At 45.7% G+C, this 25,629-nt stretch overlaps 1 protein-coding gene across 3 annotated transcripts in view; it reads right to left on the bottom strand.

Annotated features, from left to right (window-relative positions):
* The window catches only part of ZFR2 (zinc finger RNA binding protein 2), a 133,124-nt gene that overhangs the window by 26,209 nt on the left and 81,286 nt on the right, over nucleotides 1–25,629 (bottom strand). For all 3 annotated transcript variants that reach the window (XM_090027657.1, XM_090027658.1, XM_090027659.1), the window contains exons 9-10: nucleotides 19,899–20,018; nucleotides 11,821–11,966 (exon numbers count right to left, since the gene is read on the bottom strand). In XM_090027657.1, the coding sequence (XP_089883783.1) occupies nucleotides 11,821–11,966; nucleotides 19,899–20,018 (266 nt within the window). The remainder of the gene's footprint in view (nucleotides 1–11,820; nucleotides 11,967–19,898; nucleotides 20,019–25,629) is intronic.

Genomic DNA, 25,629 nt, shown 5'->3' on the forward strand with positions numbered 1-25,629 from the left:
ATAACCCTGATCATCCTCACTGCCCTTCTCTGTACGTTTTGTAGTTCTACTATATGGTTTTGCAGTTGAGAGGACCAGAACTGCAAGATGTATTCAAGGTCTGTGGAATAATGACATTTTCTGTTTTATTTTCAATTTTCTTAATAATTACTAACATTTTATCTGCATTTTTGGCTGCTGCTGAACTTTAATGTTTTCAGAGAACTATGCACAATAATATTACTCCTCTTTCTTACATAGTAACAATTAATGTAGAGCCCATCATTCTGGCTGAAAGAACTGGCTGAGTTTATAGCAGGGCTACTGGCAAAGCTGTTTGAAGAGTCGTGGAACTCAGGAGTAGTCCCGGATGACTGGAAGAGGTCCAACATGGTACCTATCTTCAAGAAAGGGAAGAGGGATAAACGTGCAAATTACAGACTGGTCAGTCTGACTTCAGTCCTGGGAAAAATTTTTGAAAAATTTGTTAAGGAGGGCATCAGTTACAAGCTGGTAACTGGTGAGGTATTAAGATGCAACCAGCATGGTTTTCTCAAGGGTAGATCATGCCTGACAAACCTGGTGTCCTTCTATGACCAGGTAACTTACCAGCTTGGACGAGGGACATGAGTTAACATCATCTACTTAGACTTCAGTAAAGCCTTGGATTCCATTTCCCATGAGATTCTCTCAACTAAATTGGAGGGTCTTGGGATGGACCAGTCTACAGTGAGGTGGGTGGACAACTGGCTTAGAGGCTGACCTCAGAGAGTTGTAATCAATGGGATGGCCTCATCCTGGAGTGCTGTCTCCAGCGATGTCCCCCAGGGATCTGTGCTTGAACCTGTGGTCTTTAACATATTTATTAATGACTTGGATGAGGGGGTGGAAAGCTCAGTGATTAAGTTTATGGATGATACTAAGCTGTGGGGAAACATGGGCACATCAGAGGATGGGGTAAGGATCCAGGATGACCTGGACAGACTGGTTTTATGGGCAGAACAGAATCAGATGAGGTTGAAGAGGGAGAAGTGCAGGGCCCTCCATCCAGGTAGGAATGACCTTCACTATAACTACATGATGGGTGGTGGTCCATTGGCTGGCACAGCATCTGAATGGAACCTGGGGTTCACAATCGACTGGAAGATGAACATGAGTCAACAGTGCGATGAGGTTGCCAACAGGGCAAATACGACTCTGGTGTGCATCAGCTGACGTGTTGCCAACAGATCCAGAGAGGTATTCCTCCCCCTCTATTAGGCATTGGTGAGGCTACAGCTGGAGTACTGTGTCCAGTTCTGGGCACCACACTTCAGGAAGGATGTGGATAAGCTTGAGAGGGTACAAAGAAAGGCTACCCATATGATTAGGGGCCTGAAGGACAGGTCCTATGAGGAGAGACTCCAGGAACTGGGCCTGTTCAGTCTGAGTAAGAGAAGACTGAGAGGTGACTTGGTAGCTACCTACAAGTACATTAGAAGCGACCATCAAGATCTAAGGGAGCGACTCTTCAGGAAGAAACCCGAAGGGAAGACAAGGACCAATGGACACAAGCTAATAGAAGAAAAATTTAGGCTGGATGTAAGAAAAAACTTTTTTTCCATAAGAGTTACCAGAATCTGGAATACACTCCCAGCAGAGGTGGTGCAGTCACCATCCTTGAAGATGTTCAAGATGAGACTGGACAAATGCCTTGTTGAGCTCATTGGAGCCCAATAACTTCCTCCATGGCAGAGGACTGGACTTGATGATCTTGCAGAAGGTCACTTCCGGTCCTTTGTCTCTATGATACTCTATATCCACATGCATCATTTTGCACTTACTATAACTGAACTTCACCTGCCATTTTGCTGTCTATTCACTCAATTTTATGAGGTCCTTCTACAATTCTTTACATTCAGCCTTTTTTTTTAAACCACATTGAATAATTTGGTGTCGTCCACCAACTTGGCTACGTCGCTATCTGCCTTCCTTTCCAAGTCATTTATGGATATGTTAAACAGTACAAGCCCCAGGACACACATTTGGGGGGCCCAATGCTTGCCTCCCTCCCTCCATTGTGAGAAATGAACACTTATACCTTCTCTTTTTTTCCTGTTCTTTAGCTAATTGCTGATCCATGAATGGACCTTGCCTTTAAAGCCGTGAAAGCCCAATTTCATTAAGAACCTTTGATGAAGGACTTCAGCCAAAGCTTTTTGAAAGCCCAAATACAACATTTTAATCACCTCACCCCAATCCACATGCTTGTGGTTGTCCTCCAAGAACTCTACTAGATTGATGAGGCATGACCACCCTTCACAAAAGCCAAGGTAGTTCTACCCTAGGAAGTTCTGTTTATCTATGTGAAGGGCAATCCAATATTTATTCTAGTTTCTACTAATCTGCTAAGAAGAAAAGTCAGGCTCCCTGATTTTTAGTTCCCTGTCTCCCTCCAGAGTCCTCTTTAAAGAATGGTGTGACAGACTGGCAGGCCTATTTGGTACATATAGGGACTGTGAGCCTGGAGCCACACAAAAACTGTTAGCCCCCTCTGTTATTAGAGGGGGGTTACTAAGTATGTATCAACAGAATTCCTGGGACAACTAATGGAAAAAACAGGGACAGGACAGGGGGTGAAAGGTTAATAATAAGTGATCCAAAGGGAGGTAGGGGGGAGACGCACTGAGCAGAGCACATTAGCAGGGGCCCACTGGCCCTTGAATGAGTCTAAGGAGCCAGTGAACACTGCTCCATGAAACTCTGCCCAGAGACATGAACAGATGACAGGAAGATGGCTCTTGAGTCACAAGCGTTCCCCCAGCCAGAGCCTCCTTCCTGTTAGGTAGAGTTACAGACTGGCAGGAAACTGTATACAAGAAAATCTTGTGATAGATAGCCTTGTGATAGTGTACTTTTAGATTAAGATTGTTAGTAGTAGGGATGTGCCACTAAGCATGCTCAAGCACCAGAACTGTTTTCCCTGTGCTCCTCCAAACCCTGGTTGAAATACCCACATTAACAGCCCATAATTTACATTTTCACTCACACAACTGGTCTTTTTTGACAACACAATGAAGAACAGCCAGAACAAGTGTAAAATTACTTTTGAGGCTTTCCGTCAACGTTCCAGCTCCACAAAGCCTGCTGAGGAGCATAGCCCTGCAGACAGACTGCAGGTGAGCCTGGGAGAAGGAAGGGCTGGCTGGGAAACTGTCCTTTCAGAATGAGATGAGAATGTAAAGGGGTTTTGGTTGTAGCTGGGGCGCTATGAGAATTTAGAAATGCTCAAGCTGAGCAAAATAAGACTCAGGGGTATGTCTACACAAGACGTTTACTGCGGAACTGCCTAATTAGCTCTGCACTAAATATCTCAGTGTCTACACGTGTGGTCCTATTAGGCCGCAGTAAACTAATAAACTCTACCACAGGTTAGTACTTGTAAATACAAATACTATCCTGCGGTGGAGTTTTTTAGTGAGCAGCAACACATGTGTAGATGCTGATATGGCTGACTGGGGCATGAGGGTGCTTTAGTGCAGGGGCTGCCTGAGGGCTAGCTCTGCACTGGAGCACCCTTGTGTCCCGAGCCAACTCCTTCACAACACTTCAAGCCAGGTTGGGGCAGCCCTGGGCTGGCAGGCTGACCCCCGTCCCCAGGTCCCCGGCCAGCTGGGGCTGCTCCAACCTGGCTCAATGTGCTGTGGTCCTGGGCTTGCATGCAAATGCAGAGCCCAGAAGCAATAACTACGGCAAGATATGCACCAGAGTTTATTGTTTCAAATTAACTGCATGTGTAGACACACCCAGGCTGAAGTTCTGAAGTCAACATATCTGTTAATGAGATCAAGGGCAAAAACTGATGTCCTTCAGTCTAGTGTACAAAATAAGCAGCCAGAATTTCTGACCTGGAAGACCACTACAATGAAGAGGAGAGAGAATTTTCCCTGATGAAAAAGAAAGTAGAATTTCTTACTGATAAGGTTGAAAAATGGAAAATAGGAGCTGAAGGGCTAATCTATGCTTTTTAGGCTTCAGGGAAGAGATTGAAGAAGGCAGCTGTATAAAATTCACACAGAAATTCATACAAACTGAACTAAATTCTTCTCGTGCAACCCTCCAGAAAAAGAGCATGCACACAAAGCTTGAAAGCCATGGATAGCAGAAAGCGATCCTCTCAGACCTAAAGAAGAAATGATGAGAGAAGCCAGGGCTTTGAGGAAAAATGAAAGGAAAGGAAAAATACCATTTTTTTCTGACGTGAGTGAAAAAACACTTAAAAAGAGGAGAGACTGGAATCTTCCAATGGAAAACCTGTTTAAATTGGGTTTAAAAGCTTCTATTTGGTCCCTTGCAAGGCTGACTTTCATACTGTAGGGAAGATGCAGGATTTTCAATGATAAAAAGACCTAGAGGCTTTCACAAGGAACAATCCAAAACTTTCATCTCCCACCAGGACTCCAATTCACGAAGGAAAATGAAGTTGAAATTGATGTGGCTGCTGAAAGCAAACTCAAAGAAAGAGGTGTGGAGTAATATAATCAATTTGTAACTGTAATTATAGCTAAAATCCTTGCATATGTAACTAAGCAGATGTAACTTGGAGGGGAGGAGCAGGAACGGTTTACTTGGTTAAAAACACATCTCTGGTTAGCCTATTCCAGTTGTTAAATTGTTTAGGGGAAGACATGCTAGCCCTAAATATCGCAAATCTACATGAAAAATACATTTGGGAGTGATGGGAAACAACTGCATTTTATGGTCAGTTGGGGTGAGGTACAGATAGATGCAAGGACGGGTTGATAATTCTCTAATACTACCACAACTTTATGACAACACCTTTGATATAACTTGAAGTTAGGTGCAAATAGATGTGTGTTTTTTGCTTTTTGTTCAACTGCAGTGTAATTTCTTTATGACAGACAGACAGATACACACACACACAGTTTAAGAACTCAGATGAAGTGCTTTGTTTTATAGATTTCATAAACATTATGGCTGGAAGGGACCTCGGAAGACCGAGTCCAGCACCCCACCCCAGGGGCAGGAAGTCAGCTGGGGTCATAGGATCCCAGCAAGATAAGCATCTTGAAGGTGTTCAATGTAGGTGCTTGAACCACCTCCGATGGCAGGCTGTTCCAGACCTTGGGGGCTTGGACAGTAAAGAAATTCTTCCTTATGTCCAGCCTGAAACAGTCTTATAGTAGTTTATAACCATTCGACCTCATCATCCCTTGGGGAGCTGTGGTGAACAAATGTTCCCCCAGATCCTGGTGGTCACCCCTGATAAACTTATAGGTGGCCATCAAATCACCCCTGAGACTGCGCTTTTCCAAGCTAAAGAGCCCCATAGCTCTCAGCCTGTCATCATAAGGTCTGTTTTCCTGACCTCTGATCATGCGCATGGCTCTTCTCTAGACTCTCTCAAGCTTCTCCACATCCTTTATGAATTGTGGAGCCCAAAACTGGACGCAGTACTCCAGCTGCGGCCTCACCAAGGCCGAGTACAAGGGGAGAATGACGTCCTGGGATTTGCTTGAGAAGCATCTATGGATGCAAGCCAGCATTTTGGTCGCTTTACTAGCCTCAGCATCGCATTGCAGGCTCATGTTCATCTTGTGGTCAATGATGACCCCTAAGTCTCTTTCTTTTGTAGTGTTAACTAGTGTAGCACTGCCGAGCCTATAAGGAAGCTGCAGGTTTTTCTTCCCAAGGTGGAGAACCTTGCATTTTTCGGTGTTAAACACCATCAGGCTCTCGTCTGCCCATTTGATGAGCCTGTCCAGGTCAGCATGGATCACCCACCTGTCCTCTGGCGTGGATGCTTTGCCCCAAAGTTTGGTGTCATCAGCGAACTTGGCCAGTCCGCTCCTGACTCCAATGTCCACATCATTAATGAAGATGTTGAACAATATGGGTCCAAGGACAGACCCCAGGGGACCCCACTGGTCACAGGACACCGTGATGAGTGACTTCCATCAATTACTACCCTCTGGGTCCGACCACAGAGCCAATTTCCTAGCCAGCGGATCGTGGTGGACCCAAGGCTACAATTGGCCAGTTTGGCCAAGAAGTGATCATGGGATATCAGACTGAAGGCTCTTCTGAAGTCAAGATATATGACATCAATCTCTTCTCCCTTGTCAGGTGATAGGTCACCTGGTTGTAGAAGGAAATGAGATTGGTCAAGCAAGACCTACCCGCAACAAACCCATGCTGGTTATCCCTCAGGATGTTGGTGTCGGCCAGTCCATTAAGGACGGCCTCTTTAATAACCTTTTCTAAGGTCTTCCCCAGGACAGAAGTCAGGCTGATGGGCCTATAGTTAGCCAGATCCACTTTCCTCCCTTTCTTGAAATAGGCACCAGTTTGGCCTTCTTCCAGTCTTTGGACACTACACCAGATCACCAGGAGTTTTCAAAGATGAAGCTTTCTGTTATTTTTTATACTGCAGGTGTTTTATTTTGTTGTTTTATGATTAAGTTATGGACTCTGTATTCCCATTTTGTCAATTGTAAGCATATGGGACTTTTTCATGCTCGTCTGTGGTTAAGATCTACCTATTCAGGTATTATTATTAGTTTTCTGAATTAATGAGAGAATGGGCACATCTACATGTTCATTAATTTGCTTATGCTAATGTGCATTACATTTAGCACCTCCGGGAACTTTTCTACATGCTCCGAGAGTTGTTCTAATTAAAGCACCGTAATGTCTCATGTACCAGCGTCCCCACTCTTAAAAATGGTGGTGGGGGTACTTGAACTAAAGTTTGTTTAACAACCTTTAGTTCAAGGACCCTCACCCCATTTTTTTTTAAGTACAGGGACACTGATACATGGAAGGAGGAGGTGAAACATTATATGCAGGAGGCTGCTGGAGTGGTTATTGCCTCGCTCCTGCAGACTTGGTCAACTGAATCTGTTCCAACGTGCTGGAATTCCAGCATGTTGGAGCAGCTTCTGCACTCATGTATAGGCGCTCTCCATTGTGAGGCACTAGAAAAAGGCAAGTTAGCCTATTTTAGTGTGCATTAGTGAAAGTGGAAGTTTTCTGTGATGCTTTAATGTGTATTAAAATAGGCTAATGCTCATTAAAGCACACATGTAGATGCACCCAACCAAAGCAAAGGACAATGGTATATGACACAACCATTTTGCAATAAAGAATAATTTTTGTGACTTAATTACTGTAATATTGGATAATGTATAACAAATTTCAGTACATGTAGCTAAGATGATTTTTAACACAACTGAACCATGTAAAATAGTTTTTTTCTTTCTTCAACTGTGACTGAAAAGAGACTTATTCATGGGAAAGCTATCTACTTCACTAAAAGACAAGTACGAAGATTTTTATGTCGCCTAAGAAGACTATAACAAAAACTGCAACTTGGAGATATAAATCTACCCAAAAAATAAAAAAAAAAAGCATGACAGAGTCCTGTCCTGAACAAACCCTAATGGACAATGCCTTTGAGAGAAGTTACTGAAACACAGCTTGTATCCCCAAATGTGTTGTTATATTGTTTTACATATGTTTTTGCTATGGTTATTTTTTATTAACACAACCAAATAAAGTTAAAAATATTAAATAAACAAATAAAAATAATGTTAGTAGTAGTGACTGACGTAACCACATATAGAAGTTGTTCCATAGCTGTTCTATGATAATTATACCTCTTTAATTTTGTTAGATAATTTGTGAAAACAAAGGTACCCTTATAGAAGAAGACCATAAAGTAGATTAGATGAGAAGAGTAATAAATGACATTCCAAAAATATTGAAGGAAGGAAATAAGACATTCTCTTTCTAAAAATTGTGATTTTCACAAGTACACAAATCCCAGCTGCTCGGCATATTCTAGGGCCATGGAACAATTAGTTCAGTCTCATTCCCAGAGTCTCAGTAAAACAGAGGAATTAAATGAAATCCATCAGAGAAAGCTTGTTAAGAGTCAACCATATATAAATACTGGAGATGGGCTGCAGGGAAAATCAAATCAGAGAATGCAGTAGATACAAGACAATTTGCTTCCAGTCTGCATGCCATCCTCCTCCTCCTTCCTGAGTCTCTCCAGGCAGAATAAATGAGAACCTATATTGTGGTGTTGCAGATAGCCAGGCACATATTAGCATGGCTTGGGCTTTGGAGATGTAAACAAAAAAGTCTGGGCTGTAGAGCTCGCTCACTCTCTCTTCTTTTATCTGAGGCTACCTCTAATCCAGGTAACATTTGGGCTATATTAAAATACATCTGGGGTCAAAACAGCCATTGTCCTCCCATCGGGCAGAGTCTATAGGACACCTATACATGTGCCAGGTATCTGCTCTGACATGTATTACTTAGCACGTTCCAGCAGCCTCTACATTATGTATATTAAGTGTCCCCGCACTTGAAAAGAGAGGCAGAGGTGCTTTAACAACCTTTAGTTAAAGTGCCCCCACTGTCATTTTGAAGCATGGGACACTGAATACACGCAATGCTGGGGGTGCTTTAATTTAAGCGGCTCTCAGACCTGCTCTAACTAAATCCCCACCCCGCACCTGGAAGCATGTGTAAAAATGCCTATCACACAAGCTTAATAACTTCTCACTGTCATCCTTGATCTGGTGAAGAGAAGTCCACCTGGAGGACACCTAGAAAAATACCATATTTCATTAATATTCCCAGTGATATGCTTAGGCTGCCAAGATCGGAACTGCATGGACTGATCTATACTTCCTGCTCTAGCACTGCTATATATTGTTTAATCATTTATTACCTTTCATGCTAGATATGACTGCATATGAGTAGGAGTTAAATGATTAATAGGTCAAGACCCTGCAAAGAGTGGATGGGAGGAAGAGAAAAGCATGAGGAGACTTTTCTACTATTCCACACAAAATTCAACACAAGGGAGTTACTGCCCCTATTAATGGCCCACAACTCTCCAACTGTTTGAGTCACTTCCTGGGCCAGTACTTCTGGGGAGGGGAGTCCAATGGTTAGGGAAAATAGAGGCAAGCTGTTACCTCAGATTCATCTACTTTAGAGTAGTATAGCTGTAAATAACATTCCAGTCACCTTGATATGCCAGAGAGAAGAAAGATCAAATTGTGGACAGTATTCTGCATAGTCATCAGCATCTGACTCACACAATGTATACTGCTTAGACAAACTTTATTGCTAAAATAGACCTAAATCAGCACAATCCCTTCCCTTTTACACTCAAGCAGCTACATCTGGATATATCTGAACATTTTGGACAGGATTCTATTTCCTTTTGTGCACCTAAATGGAAGTCTTCTAGCTACACAAATGGTCCTTTGGCACCTATCCACAGATTGCAATTCTACTACCCCCACATGTTGGACACATAAGTGTGCACACATACACTGAGCATATACAGTAGGCTACATACTGGCTGGACCCATGTGTGCATACCTGAACATAAGCCCAGGAAAAAGCAGGGGAGGAGGATGACCCTCCCAAGTTTTGGTCCCAATAATCAAGTGACTAGGGCACTTGACCAGAAGCAGGAAACCCAGGTTCTAGGCTGCCCTTACCCAGAGGGGTTTTACACCAACCTCTCTGATTTCCTAGCACAATACTGTAGCCACCACACCACAGGTTAGGCATTAACTAGCCCTGCCCCTTGCATTTAATAGTCATTAGTCTCAGTACATTAGACATGTACACTTACACATCCGAAGGACAAACAGAGGAAGGGGACAAAAATATAGAAATACATATATATCACAGAGGAAGGGATGAAAACTATCCAGGCATGCCATTTTTCTTCCTTTCTCTCTCTCTCTTTCTTTCCCCACTACTTTATTTTCTCTTTTTCCCCTTTATTGCCTATTGTTTGTGACAGACATATGTATTTTTGATTGTTGTGTTGCATTAAAAAAATCTATTAGAAAGAAAACTGGTACACAAAGGGGAAGAGAATTCCACCCTACAGATACAATTGCAGACAGGGTAGTGTGCCAGCCAGTGAATACAGAATAACTCATCTTATTTAATAGCTTTACTTAGAGACAGTGGTCCAGGGTGACACAGCTTTAAGGCATTTTTGTGTACAGATTGATATAATAATTGTACCACTATCACAGGATACAGATATAAGCTGTTACTATGCAACTGTTATGTCTGCATGATTCTGTAACCCTGTAAGTCAGAGGCAGGCAATTATTTTGGGTGGAGGGCCGCTTATCGAGTTTTAGCAAGCTGTTAAGGGCCGCATGAGTAGCCCCGCCCCTTGACAGGTGCCACGCCCCCTGGTCACCATCTTGTGACTGGAAGTCCTGCCCCCTAGCCCCTGAACTATGCCACCAGAAGTCCCTCCCCTTCCCCCTGGAAGTCAGAAATGGGTTTTGCCATTTCGGAAGCAGAAAAATACCAAATTATATTCTAAACACCAAACATCTACAATATTCAGTAATTTGATTTCAAAAAATATTTTTCTCCTAATTTACATGTGTTTGTGTAGTGTACATAGAGGGGATGGGGATTGCACAATAGCTTAAAATGATGTTTTACTCTTGTATCCTATGGGGGGGTGGGTATAAGCAGGGCTGTCCCTAGGGTGCAGTGAATCGGCGCAACTGCCCTGGGCCCTGCACTTTGGTTCTCCCACCGCTGCCATTGTCAGCGGCAGCTTCTTCAGGTCCAGGGCCATGGGATCAAAGTGGGTGCGGGGCCCTGCATGGGCTGATTTACCCCGGGCCCTGCACCCTGCTCAGGTCACCTCTGGATATATGTTTGAGGGGGGCTGTGGGGGAGGGTGTGGGTGTGTCTTTCAGGGGTGGGGGTGGAGTGAGGGATCATGTGGGGGGGGGTGGATATCTGGGGTGAGGGTGGGTATGGGGTTTGTGGAGGATGTGGGGGGAGGGTGACTGGAGAGTGTGAGGAGGTGTGCGGGTGTTCATGTATGGCAGTGCAAGAGGAGGTGGGGGTGCACGAGTATGGTGAGGTGTGCGTGTGGGACTCACCCTACAAACACACACACACACACTCTGCCCCTCCCTACACACATACACCCATGTTCCCCGGTCTGGTAATCCAGCCAGGAGCCATGGGATGCTGGAGCAGTGTGGGGGCAGGAAGGCAGGGAAATGGCTGGAGGTGGGGCAGAGCTGGACTGCTTGGTCCTGGTGCTGGCTCCCCCTGGGTCCTACTGCCCCTGGCACCCGTCATCTTTGACAGGCACCCAAGTGCAAAAAAATATCAATTTACTACACTTTTTAGTGGCCCCGCCAGGTGGACAGAATGGCCTGGTTGGCTGGATCCGGCCCACAGCCGTATTTTGCCTGCCCCTGCTAGAAGTGTAGCAAAACCATTCCATCTCAACCCTTCTTCATCCAGGGTTAAATTTAGAGTGATTTAACTCATCTGAATCTCTACAGGCTCAGGCAGACATAGCAATTATAGAGTAGCAGTTGCTACTCACTCAGAAGCAAGAATTCCCCCTACCCATCTGTACCCAAATATGCCCATTTGTCCAAATACCCTATATTGTTGTCAGGGCAGAGTTTTCTGTTTTGACAGGGGTTGTCAACTTTTTCCTTCCTATAAATCCACAATTCAGTCACTCAACTACTTTTAACAGGATATGACCAAAATCCTTTGCATCAATGCCTGGAAAATATATGGATTTGATGCTTCTAGCATCAAAAGATGAAAACATGTAAATGGTGCAGAGATAGGGAAGAGGAGCAAATAACAATTTTCAAGATTATGACACAAAACTCAGACCCCTTGCACTCGCAAAGCCCAATCAGTTGTGTGAATTAAAAATAAATAAATAAATAGGAATCCATCAGTACCCCAAAACATCCACATTTCTGTGAAACTGATCTCCAAGGGATGACTCGCCTCATTTCCATGTGCCAACGCTGTTCTTCCTCTCTGTGTCTCTTTATCAGATCCTTCTGTTTTTGTTTCTTCATCTTTTCCTCATGCATTTTCCGAGCTCTGTTACTAGGCTTGATCTCAACTGGAAGATCTGGATTCACTTTCTTCTACAAGGAAGTCATAATAAAAATCATAAGGATTTTCTGAAGTGCACAAACTAGTAAGAATAATAAAATAACATTTTGTTATTGTATTCTCATAATTAAAGTACTACTAATAAACCTGACTTTTCAATGTGTGTTTCTGGCTGCTGTTAAAGATGACCCATATTAAAAACCAAGGGGTTAAATCTGATCTGTTTACAAGAAGGAACAAACAAACTCTAGACTGATGTTGGGAAAAGTGCAAGTTCTAGTTTTACAATACTCTGGCTGTCACTACACAAGACACTGACTGTGCAGCTGTTACTGCACAGTCATTTAGTACTTGCACACACAAGTACTAAAAGACTGTGCAGCAGGGCTGTATGAAGCTTTGGGTGGTGATTTGATTTGAAGGAGATTTGGCGGCCAAATCTCCAAATATGAATCGAACCAGGGGACCAATTACAAGGTCTGAATCGATTCAAAACTCTCTGAATCTTCGGAAAAGATTCGGAGAACTTTGATGATTTGGGCAGTCCCTGGCGGCTGCAGCAGGGAGCTGCAGATGGAGTCCAAGCTGGTAAGTACTACAGGTGGGGGGGAGGAGGACTGGGGGAGAGGACCATGGGGGGACCTCTGACAGCCCCCAGCCCCTGCCTGCTCCCCCAGCCCCCCATGTCTGCCCCACCCGCCCCCTCCTGGCCCTTTAAAGAAAAGCTCCACACTCACTGGGTGCTGCTGGGGGGGGGGGCTTATCCCCGCTGCCCCCACTGCCCCACACTGTGTGGGGGGCTCTGCATGAGCCCTCCCCACTCCCTTAGCTCCCCCATGGGTGCCCCGCCCAGGCCAGCTCTGACCTTTTAAGAAAAAAAACAAAAACAAGAAAAGCCCTGGGACTCACCACTCCTGCAGTGGCCTTCGGGGGCTCGTACAGAGCCCCCTGATGGCGCAGCGCAGCGCAGCAGGGATTGCCCCCCACTGGCAGGAGTGGTGAGTCTGGGGTTTTCTCAGTTTTTTCTTAAAGGGCCGGAGATGGCCTGGGCAGGTCAACTGGGGTGGGGGGGTGGGCTGGGAAAGCAGGCAGGGGTCAGCGTGGGGCAGCAAGGATTGCCCCTCCCTCCCCCGGCACCACCCACTGAGTCCAGGCTTTTTTTTTTTTTTTTAACAAGTACTGGAAGCTGGCACATTTGGGGCAGCCATTGGGCCTGGCTGACTCGGAGATTCGGCAGCAGCCAAATCTCCAAATCGGATTTGGTCAAATTGATTCGGGCCAGTGATTTGAATCACCAAATCGAATTACTGTCCCCTGAATCAGCCGAATCTGAAGCAAACAGGCCTACTGTGCAGTAATCAGCGTTACTGTGTAGTAGCATCCCTGAACAGCTTCTTGGTGACACTGACTGCGCAGCAGCATCGCATCATGCTTTCTGCCAGCTACTACACGGTAGTTACGAGCTACTGCACAGTCGGCGTCTCATGCAGATGTGGGACACTGTGTTATGATTCTTTAAGTAGTCCTTTAGCTAAATTGGCATAAGCAGCCGCAGTATAAAATTAACCTTCCTTCTGCCTGTCCCACATCCCTCAGGGAATTTAAGTCTTAAACTGCGGACAGACATAATAGTTAATTTGATACTGAATGATTCCAATATATGCTGTTATGATGTAATGGTTATTTCTTCCTCCTCCTACAGCTATATAAATGTAACAAAATCATTCTCACTTTAACTGTTTCATTTAGGTTACAGTTACAGTGATTTAGCTCATTTATATAAGAACATGTAGATGTATCAGGTTGTTTTTTTTTTATGTAACAGTTGATCTGTTCTCCTCAGCAGAAACATCCTCTCCCATTTTAAAGGGATTTAACATCCACAGCTTTAGTAACCTATTCTAGATCCTAGCCAGACCAGTTGTAGGAGAGAGGATGTACCCACAACTCCCACGAAAATTAAAGAGGGGAGTGTGTTGTGCACCTCTGAGTGATCAGACTCAGAGCCGGTCTTACGGGGATGCAACATGGGCGACTGCCCAGGGCAATCTGGTCAGCGAGGTGTCCCACACACATGAGCAGCCCACACTCACAGCAGCGCTCTCCCCTTAGCCCCGGGCACAAGAAGCAATACCCAGCCCAATCCCCTCCCTCCCACCGCCTCCAGTTGCTGCTCAGAAGGAGCCATGCTGGGCAGGTCAGGCAGCAGCACCGTGCCATTCCATTTCTCTGCCAGACTGTGCTCCACACCCCTGCCCACTTACCTCTGCCTGCAGCAGTGCCATTGACTTGGGAGGCTCCAGGGGGAGGGGGAGAGAGAAGGGGAGAAGCCAAAATAGAAGTCTGCCCAGGATGCCATTTTCTCTAAGGCCGGCTCTGATCAGACTCAATGAGTGTGTCTACATGTGCTATAAGCATGGAGCAATAAACTCTGGTGCATATTGTGCTGGAGATTATTGTTTACATGTGTACTCAGAACTGCAGCAGGGTGAGCTGGATTGCAGTAGCCCCAGCTGGCAGGAGGCCGGGGGGTGGGAGTCAGCCTGCTAGCCTGGGGCTCTTCCAGTGCAGGACTAGCTAGCAGGCAGCCTCCGTACTGAAGCACCCCCCCATGCCCCAGTCAGCCCCGTCAACACCTACATGTGCATTGCTGTACACCAAATAATGTTGCCATTGGATAGCAGTTGTGTTTACAAGTACTACTCTACAGCAGAGTTAATTAGTTTACTATGGCCTAACAGGGCCACAAGTGTAGATGCTGAGACTTTACTGCAGAGTTAATTAGGCAGTTCCTCAGTAAATATCTCACATAGATGCACCCAATGTGACCTAAGTGAGGCATGCAGAACAGAGGTGTCCAACTATCTACCATCACATAAATCCAAACTCTAAAGTAAAAGTGCCTCAATGGTGATATTCAAAAACCTAATACAGGGATGATTTTAAATATTTGGGAAAGTCTGAAAATCATTTTGCTAGTTTGACTAATATTAATGTAACTTCGTTTAAATGAGGAATTTCCTTATGAAAATGGGATGTAAGGTAAAAATACTTTATTTGCTACTGCTCCTCCTCTAGCTAAATATCAGTGATGGGCTATGGCAATGTAACTTGTTGCTATGGCAATGTCACTAATCATGCTGCTGCTGCTACTCTGCCATAGCAACGAGCTACTCCATAGTAGCTTGTTGCTACTGCGGTATAGGGTTGGAAACAACTTGTATGCTGCTGGGATGGGACTGCAGCAGGCAAAGCAAGTACCAAATGACTGTGTAGTGACAACTGTGCAGTCAGGGGCACATGTAGATGTGCCCAGTGTTCTTTGTGACACTGCTGCAGCAACCATATGTTGGTGATGTTACATGTGGCTACCATGCAGGTGATGCTACAAATAAAAGTAGCAAAAACAGGTGATCACTTAGCAAACAAGGCTCATGTTCTTAGACAAAGTGCCTTCCCAGGTAAAAATCACATGCATGGCTTTTTTTAATCAGAATATTTTTCTTATTACAGAAATGTTTAAAGTCTTTATATATCTTGCTATTAATGAATGGAAATTAGTGATTCGCTTTTATTATTTTTTTAACAACAAGGCACAATATTTTAATTGTGTAGGTTTGGTAATGTTGCTGAACATAAAGAATGGTTAATTAATTCTTGACTTGAAAAGGATATGACTTCTACATACATTATTTCTGTGCATTAGAAAGGACAAGTTACGGTCATAATGATTTTTAAGGTTCTGCACTTGCTTTCAAGATAGAAACTAGAGCAGACCCCAGATGGACAATTATAGTCCTCCAGCAGCTGACGAGTAGCCAAATCTGTCATCCTAATGAGACAATCCAAAAGAAATGCCTGATGACCTACTGAGGAAATGTAAGAAAAATTCATTTTCTTTTGCCTTTCTATCTTAGATCTAGTTAGATCTAGCCCTTTTCTACCACTGGATACTGTAATGTAAAGCATTTTTTATGATCAGAAACTGCTGTGCATTCACTCAAGAAACTCCCGAACAGTTTTTTATTCATCACTTATAAATGCAATTTTGAGTCAGTCACTGCAAGAGTTAAAACTGACCAGATACATTCTTCTAAGGGTAGAAACTTAGAAGTACTAAATACCATAAGTCTATAAACAGGGACTGTATTGACTGATATTTGAATCTCCAGATTAAAAATGGGCTTGACGGAGTAGGTTTTTTGTTTTGTTTTGTTTTTTTGATCTACACAGGACCTTGAACTTTTCATAATAATTCCAATACTTTTGTTTCCAAACCAACAACGTTTGCATCCCAGTGACATCCACTAACTCAAAGCTAATTTATTCTCTTAACACTGCCCCTGAAAATTTAATACTTATGTGTGATGATGCAGGATAGGTAAGTGCACAAGACAGGTAAGTGAAGGTGGATCACATGTTCAAGTCCGCTGGTCCGGACGATCTTCACCCTAGGGTTCTACAGGAACTGGCCGAGGTCATTGCGGGACCCCTGGCGCGGCTCTATGAGCACTCGTGGTGCTCTGGTGAGGTGCCGGAGGACTGGAAGAGGGCCAATGTGGTCCCTATCTTCAAAAAGGGAAAAAAAGAGGACCCGGGAAATTACAGGCCAGTTAGTCTTACCTCAATCCCGGGTAAGCTCTTGGAAAAAATTATCCTGGCACACATCCAGGAGGGCCTTGCGGGGGAATGTATGCTCAGGGGCAACCAACACGGGTTCATCAGTGGCAGGTCTTGTCAGACCAACCTGGTGGCCTTTTACGATCAGGTCACCAAATCATTAGACGCAGGGGTTGCTGTGGATGTAGTCTTTCTGGACTTCCGGAAGGCTTTCGACACTGTCTCTCACCCTGTCCTCATCAAAAAGCTGGGAGACTGTGGTGTCGATGCCCACACGGTCAAATGGGTCGCCAACTGGTTGGAGGGCCGCACCCAGAGGGTGGTAGTGGATGGGTTCTTCTCGACCTGGAAGGACGTGGGCAGTGGGGTTCCGCAGGGCTCGGTCCTCGGGCCCGCACTGTTCAACATCTTCATCAGTGACTTGGATGACGGGGTAGAAAGCACCCTGTTCAAGTTTGCTGATGACACTAAGATGTGGGGGGATGTGGGTGCACTAGAAGGGTGCAATAGGCTACAAGCTGACCTTGACAGGTTGCAACGGTGGGCGGATGAGAATAGGATGGGGTTTAACACTGATAAGTGCAAGGTGTTGCACATGGGGAGGAAGAACCGGCACCACACTTACAGGTTGGGGAACTCCCCTCTTGCCGGCACGGAGACGGAAAAGGATCTTGGAGTCGTCATTGACTCCACGATGAACATGGGCCGGCAGTGTGGGGAGGCAGTCAAGAAGGCCAACCGTACCCTGTCATGCATCCACAGATGCATCTCGAGCAGGTCCAGGGAGGTGATCCTCCCCCTCTATGCGGCACTGGTCAGGCCGCAGCTGGAGTACTGCGTCCAGTTCTGGGCGCCACACTTCAAGAGGGACGTGGACGATATGGAAAGAGTTCAGAGGAGGGCCACTCGTATGATCAAGGGTCAGCAGGGCAGGCCTTATGAGGAGAGGCTACGGGACCTGAACCTGTTTAGCCTCCACAAGAGAAGGTTAAGGGGGGACCTTGTGGCCTGCTACAAACGTCAGGGGGGATCAGCAGGTATTGGGGGAGTCCCTGTTCCCCCGTGCGCTGCCAGGAGTGACCAGGAATAACAGTCACAAGCTGGCGGAGGGTAAGTTTAGATTAGATATTAGGAGACGCTACTTCACAGTCAGGGCGGCTAGGGCCTGGAACCAGCTTCCAGGGGAAGTGGTGCAGGCTCCTAGCCTGGGGATTTTTAAAAGGAAGTTAGATGAGCACCTTGCCGGGGTCATCTGACCCCGGTGCTCTTTCCTGCCAAGGCAGGGGGTCGGACTAGATGATCTACCTAGGTCCCTTCCGACTCTAGCTACTATGAAACTATGAAACTTCCTATAGCTGTTCCACTTCATAAAATACTACTCAAGTTCACCATCTAGTGGTCACTTGAAACTTTAAAGAATGGCAGAACTCAGAGTAGAGGTGCACCTTATAGACTAACTGAATCAGAGATGTGCAAGGGAGCTGTTGCTCACAAAAGTTTATGTTTTCTGATTCAGTTAGTTTATAAGGTGCACCTTTACTCTGACTTCTGCCTGACTTCAGACTAACATGGCTAACTCCCTCTCAACTTCAGGAATGTAAAACAAGTCACTGAGGTTTTGGAATGGAAGACACTAATTACCATAAAAGCAGCATTACCAAAAGCTAAGCTTTTTTGTTACAAAAATTTTGGAAAGAACAGCTGCCAACAATGAACTGTATATGAGAAAATCTGACTCAGTCCCATAGCATTCATAATGACCCAAAAGAGGTCAAAACTCTTAAGGTACATTTATGTTTGATTCAGTATCTAAAGGAATACGGTGTGTCTGCACGTGTTTTTACATGCACCTAAACTTAATGCGCAATTGCCTAATGTGCATTAAGGCGATTTAGGTCTGCGTTTACATGTGTACATGCTAAAGACGCATTAATGCAGTGTGCGGACCAACTTGGGACTAAAGTTAGTCCAAAGTCAGTCGACATACACAGCGTCTACATGTGTGTTAAGGCGCTTTAGCTATCTGCACATAAATCTGATACTTGCTTTTGCAGGTATAAAATTTAGGCGCGAATAGCCTAAAATTGCCATTTTTAAGGTGCATTAAGGGTGCACGTGTGGACCCACACTCTTAATGCACTTTAAAAATGGCTAACACACCTTAAATTGGCACGTATAGACACGCCCTGTATGTCTGACTAGAATGAAAATTTTCTCCTTCCACAATGACTGGATTCTTCTAGATTTGGTTTAGAATAATGGGAAATCATTGCCTTGGCCATAACATCAAGTTTGCACTTTCACTAAAGAATGATGAAGACACTTGGTGGAACAACTCATTTAGAAAACCTGTTGGAATGACCAATCATAGAAAACTATAACTATGTTTGTCATTTAAAATTATGTAGGTAAATAACTGGTAAAGAAATTCAGCACTTGGCTCCAAAAGCTATTAGCTATTGATCTTAAAGCTGTCTCTAGTTATTGTAGGATCTTTCCTCTCCTGCCTGGAAGGCAGTATCACTATGTTCCTTCATGTAAACCAAACACATATAAATACGAATTATTTTGCTGTTAACTGAACAGCTTTGAATTAGTGCTTAGAAACTGCAAACTGTGGGCCACATATTCAAGATTCCTGAACTGAGATTTTTTAGTAAAAACATGTCTCCAGCTGATCATCTCCCCTTGGCTGCCAACCCAAAATGTTTTTACTGACAATCTGCAAACTTTTTACTGACAACTAAACTTTTTTACTGACATATGTTTTACATAATATAAATGTAACCCTTCTGCCAGGCCCTGGATGGCTGTAACAGGGATCAGGTTCAAATGTAGGAGTTTAACACCAACTTTCTAAATTGGGCTTGAGCCTCCGCCCAAAAACCTGTGAAAATAAATTTTAACTGAGTGTTGTGCTGTAAACAAACTTGCCCACTCACAAGCATCTAAACAGGGCTGATTACAGAAGAAAAGGAAAAGACACGTTGTTAGAGAAAACCGTAACCAGTAAACATTAAATGAAACACAAACCACTAATAGTCTTTGTCATACCTGACTGCAGCAATGGCTTTACATTATGCTGTCTTTGCTCAAAGGGTCCTGAAATCACTCCTACACCCTGACACCCCAGCCACACCCTGCACCAGCCCAGCCCAGCCCAGCCCTCACCCTTGACTCATCCCACTCCCTTTTACTTCTGATACAATATGAGATATTCTATAATCAGGGAAAAAAATTAAACAAGTGTTTTTGCTCTTGGATTTTATCTGAGGAATTAAGATTAAAACCTCTACTGGCCAATGTTCCTATGACTCAGTATTGTGAGTCTGCCCCATTCACACCTTGTATTGCAGCCGATGTCTACGCCCCTTTAAATGCATGTCCTTTGCATTAGGATCATTGAAACTGCATTCACAGAGCTTGCAGTGAAACCGGATCATTTTGCCTTCATCATTTTGTACCTGAGAAACAAATTATAACATTTAATTTTTAAAGACACTGCTTGTGACAATAATATTATTTTCCATTTAAGAGGAGGCTTTCATTCCAAAGTATTTAACAAAGTGATAAAATACCAAGTATATCAATTTATCATCCAAAGGCTCTGTGGGCTGTGGCTTTTATTTCGCAATTATTTCATGTGGAGGGCCACTTCTCGAGTTCTGGCAAGCTGTTGAGGGCCACGTGGGTGGCCCCGCTCCTTGACAAGTGCCCTGCCCCCGGTTGCCATCTTGGGACTTGAAGTCCCATCATTAGCCCCTGACACCTTTGCCACCAGAAGTCCCTCCCCTTGCCCCCACAGAAGTACTCCTTTCCATAAGGTTTGCCATCTTGGAACCAGAAAAATACCAACTTATATTCTAAAAATCAACCATTTACTACAACATTAATTTGATTTAAAAAAATATTTTTGTCCTAGTTTACATGTGTTAGTGTAGTATACGCAGTGGCAATTGTACAATAGCTTAAAATGAAGACATAGTCTTGTATGTAGTAGAGGGATGTGGGTGGGTGGGTATAGGTTTGTGGGTGTGTGGGAATATGGAGTGTGGGGGAAGATGCGAGTGTGTGGGGGGTTTGTGGGAGGTGTAGATGTGTGTGTGTATGTGGGGTGGGGGAGCATGTAGGTGTGTGTATGGATATGTGGTGTGGGTGGCTGTGGGGTCTGTGGGGAGCTGTGAGTGTGGGGTGGAGGTGGCTGGGGAGGGTTGCAGTATGTGTAGAGGGGGAGGATTTGCCCACAGCCCTCCCGTGGCAGGCAGAGCCCACCCAGTGGTCCTCTAAGCCCGAGCTCTGTGCTCCTGCTGCTCCTGTCCCCAGAGTGCCGGCATGACCGCATCTGATCACACCTACTTCTCCCTGTCTGCCACCACTGCCCATCTGCCGCTTTCCTGTTCCTCCCCACCTTGCTGCAGGGGGAAGTGGCAGCAAGCAGGCTCACAGACAGCAGCGACAGCTGGGCAGAAGCACGGGGCCCAGCATGTACTCCGCACTCCTGCCTATCTGTCGCTGCACTTCACATGCCCACTTGCTGCCCCTTCCCCCCACCTCATGCCGCTTTCACAGCTTCCTTGCCTACGGCTGCTGCCGCTCCTCTCCACCCTGCCACTGGCCGCCCTGGCTCCTGGGTGCCTGGACTGCAGCAGATGGCTCAGCCCAACCCTGAGGACTGGGGTGATCACCTGCAGTCTTCCCCTTCTTACATGAATTTCCCTCTGGCACAGGGAGGCAGGAACAGCCCCAGAGGCCCAGGCCAGAAGCCTCTGCTCTGCATGGGACTTCCAGCTGGAAGGGGGGGGCTCGGGGGGCAGGGCCACCAAGCCTTGCTTCTGCAGTCACTTGGTCCTGCCAGCTGCTTCCCCTGGGTCCTACTGCCCCTGGCTTCTGTCAACTTTGACAGGCAGCCAGGGACAGATATATTAATTTTCTTCAAATATTCTTCCATCATTGCCAATTTGTCCAGTCAATCATCCATCCATGACTGACTCAACCCCTAGCCTTGGGCACTTGGACCCACAATTGACTGGGTCCCCATAAAGCAACCCAGTAAAACTAAAGAAAATCACCTGTTATTTTTTCAGGGCTGCAACTTGCCAGTCACAGCTGGCCAAGAGAACCCATACAACAATTCCTGTCCTCAACATTAACCAAGGTACTACTTTTATTTGTTAATGACAGCAATCTCAGTCAGTGCAGCTTGACAGAGGGAAAGGAAATCAGGAGAGGGAAACCATGCTCACCAAGAGATCAGGAACATCCCTTCGTAGCCAAAACTCCAGCAACAATCACTTCAGTGGTTGAAAGCAGGGGAAACCTTCCTGGAAACACAGAGCCTAGGGAAGTGATTCTCAGCCAGGGTGCTATGGCACCCTAGGGTGCCTTGACATTGTTTCAAGAGTGCCACAGGATGCCATGCAATGTTAGCAATGTTAGGCGTGCAAACATAATTCACAAGAAAAAAACAGAGGGTACCTAATATACATGCTGGACGTTTGGCTCCAATACATTCTAACTAGCATGTGTCAGAGCAGACTTGATTAGCTGAGTCTGCTGAAGCATGCTAATTAACACGTTCCAGCAACCTCCACTTCATGTGTATTCAGCATCCCTATGCTTCAAGATGGCAGCAGGGATGCTTGAACTCAAGCTTGTTTGACAAGCTTGAGTTCAAGCACCCCTGCCGCCATTTTGAAGCATGGGATACTGAATACATGTGATACTGTGGGTGCTTTAATTAGAATGGCTCTCGAAGCCACTATAATTAAAGCACCCTCTACCCCCACCCCAGAGCACATGTATAGACGCCCAGAAATTTCAAGCAGGAATCCATAGTGTCAAAAACCTTCTGACGGTTCATGGCTTTTCTGAATTCTTAGCCACAGAAGAACTGCTCTAGTATTTTTCTATACTCAGAAAGCAAGTGAAATTTAAGAGCATTTTCTGAAGGGTGCCTTGAATCTAGAAAGGCTAGAACCACTGGTCTAGGCTTAATTTCACACAGCATACTGCACAGAAACTCAGGATGCAGGAAATGCTGCCAAGACAGCCTTCCCTCCCAATCCCCCTACACTTTTTCCATTACTGGAATCAGATGACAGGAGAAGCAGTGGTCTCCATTAGGGAAAGGAGAGGTTTGTTTCTTTCTCAGTGCAAGCCAAATTCCTGAAGACTGTTCTTCCAGAGATGTCTTCCCAGGCAGGATGGTTTTAAATGTCCCCGGAGTAGTTTCTTGGCTGAACGGCACAGGAGAAGGGGAAGATGCAGTAAGAAGATGCTAGCTGCCTCGTGGTGTCACTGAAACAGAGGGCTACTACTGCTGCTGCTGCATGAAAGGGCAGGACTGAATTTCACTAAGACTAGTGCACTAACCTGGTGAGGCCAGACACCTTGCATACCAAACCCCATGTCTATGTTCCAGGCTGAAAGGAAATGCTAAGGCCATCAGGGAGGCAGGGGACATGGTCAGTCAGATTAGGAAGAGAACAGCAGAGAGCCAACAGGGCAGTTTGTCTGGCAGGGGGGAGGAGAAGAAAAGGAGAAGGATCTTGTTCCTGGCTCCTGGAAGGTAAATGAGTGCAGTGAGCTTGGTCTCCTGGTTTGATTGTGGTGAAGATTGTGTGCATTGAGTGAGCGTTCATTTAATTGGCTAGTCAGTTTGTTGGTTGGGCCTTCTGCATGGAGTATTTGGTGAGGGTTGTTTGCTGAGCAGTTTCTGGAGGAGGAGTTTCTGCCTGTGCCCTAATAAGGGGGTGTTAATGAGCTTACCCAGGATTAGGAGAGCATGAAAGGGAGCACCTGAATGAACAGCAGAAGCAAGAGAAGACAGGGAAGCAAACAGGGTAGGCATTTATAGATGTGCTCGGGGGGGTGGGGGGGAAGCAGAGGACACTTTTGCACAGCTCTGAGAGCCGCGTTAATTAGAAACACCCACAGCATCACATGTATCAGCATCCCCGCACTGAAAAAGGGTGGCAGGGTGCTTTGAATTAAAGCTCATTGAACAAACTTTAGTTTAAAGTATCCCACCACCATTTTTCAGCCCGGGAACACTGATACACGTGACTCTCCTGTTAGATTCAACTTGAATCTAATTTAAAATTAATACCAACAAGATAACAAGATACAATTAAACAGTATAACAACTAGGGCCGTGCAAAATTTCGCTGGCTGTTTCGACTCATTTTGAACTCAAAACAGTGAAACTGAATCGAAACAATGGGCTTTGAAACAGCCTCGAAACAAAATGAGGCTAGTCAAAATGTTTCGAGTTTCAAAGCAGCCAGCAGCAAGGTGGTGGGAGACAGGGTAGAACCAGGGCTGTGCTCCCAGCACCAGCTGGGAGCGCAGCTGTGACTCTTCCCATCTCTTGCCCCCGGGTTACGGGAGGCCGATCACAGCACAGGAGAAGGCAACTGAGCTCAGGCTCAGTTCCCTTCCCAAGCGCTGCGATAAGGCTGGGGAAAGGAACTGAGCCTGATCGCTCAGTTCCCATCCCCAGCCCTACGATCGGGCTGGGCTTGGGAACCCAGCCCGGCTGGGCTTGGGAACCCAGCCCGGCTGGGCTGAGTTCATTTCCCCAGCATGATGGTCGTGCTGAGAAAATGAACTCAGTCCATCTCAGTGAAGTGAAGCCCAGGGAGTGAAGAGGTGCCCTGGTAGGGGTGCAGCTGGTATTGCTGGGCATAATCCAGAGGCAGAGGTAGGCTTCTCAAGTGATAAACTGGGAAAGCCTGTTGAGCAGAGGGGGACATCCAGAGTGTTGCTGAGGATAGCCCCTGGGCTGAGTATGGTTCTGCGGGTCTGCTACTGGTAACCTTAACCCTGGTGGGATCATGGTGGAGCCTGCTGCTGGTACCCATGGCTCAGAGGCTGTGCTGCTGTGAGCTGAAGTAGATATCTGTCCTCATGGCACACTGGAGAGGGCAACTGGGCAAGATAAGCCTGCCTTGATAAGGCCTGATCCACACTAAAGGACATACTCTTGACTATGATGTCCTGCTGGCAGAGGTTGCCGCAAGGGTATTGCCCATGCTGTGGGTATTAGTGGCTTAGGCCTGTGGGTAGGTATAGCTGAGGCTGCAGATGAAAGACTTGATGGTGACAACATAGAGAGCACTCTTTATGTTGTCTTTCTGCCTGGTGAGGGTAGCTTCAGCCGTCTGCTGGGATCTCTTTCCACCTTGAGGGGTCTCCATGAGCATAAGAACATAAGAACTGACATTTACTGGGTCAGACCATAAATCTGTCAAGCCCAGTGTCCTGTTGCACTCAGTGGCCAAGAGCAGATGCTGAGGGGGAGGGTGATTAAGGCATGTCCAGTGTTTTCCGCTCCCTACTCCTTAGCAGCTCTGGGGCTCCCAGAATGGAGCTGGGATGGTGCTACTTTGTCCCTGTAGGTCTTATCCAAATACCTCTCTAACCCTCTCAGCTGCTACAGTTCAGCTACTCTTGTCTGTAAGAACCCTGAGCAACAGGAGCACTTTGCACTGCACGCAGATCTATGCTACCTCTCCTCTGGGAAGGTAACTGTACATACGGTACTTGGTGCAATAAATTGGGTATCCCCCGTATCTCTGCTGGACTGCTCCCTGCATTATAACTATTTTGAAGGTTGTGTTTTTTTTGAAGGGTTAGTGTTGGGAGTGGTTGTTATTAGGCCTGTGTGAAATGGCACTGTTCCATTTCAACTTGTTTCAAGGTTTGGACGGAACAGTGTTTTGTTCTGAATTTCATTTTGAGTCAAAACAGCTGTTCCACACTGACATCCAGTCTGCCTTCTGGTCCCAAAGTTCCTATGCTCAGAGATTCCGTCTTCACAGCAGGTTTGAGACTGGGGTTATGGTCTACAGGCATGGATACAGTCCCAACCACAGCTGTTCTGTGCCCCTGCCCAGTTCCTTCTTCATAGCCCTTATTCCCGCTTTGCCCCAGTCCCAAGCCCGACTCCCCTAGGGCCTAAAGCAGATCCCCTCCACCTCCAATTCTGGGCCAGTTCTTATCTGGTGAAAGGTAGCACCCTGGGACTCAAGCACCATTGATCTACTGGGTCAACGTGTAGGTATGCTGCCACAC

This window comes from Crocodylus siamensis, chromosome 14, assembly GCF_052110815.1.
Source record: "Crocodylus siamensis isolate JL-2025a chromosome 14, ASM5211081v1, whole genome shotgun sequence".
In the NCBI taxonomy this organism is placed as follows: domain Eukaryota; kingdom Metazoa; phylum Chordata; order Crocodylia; family Crocodylidae; genus Crocodylus; species Crocodylus siamensis.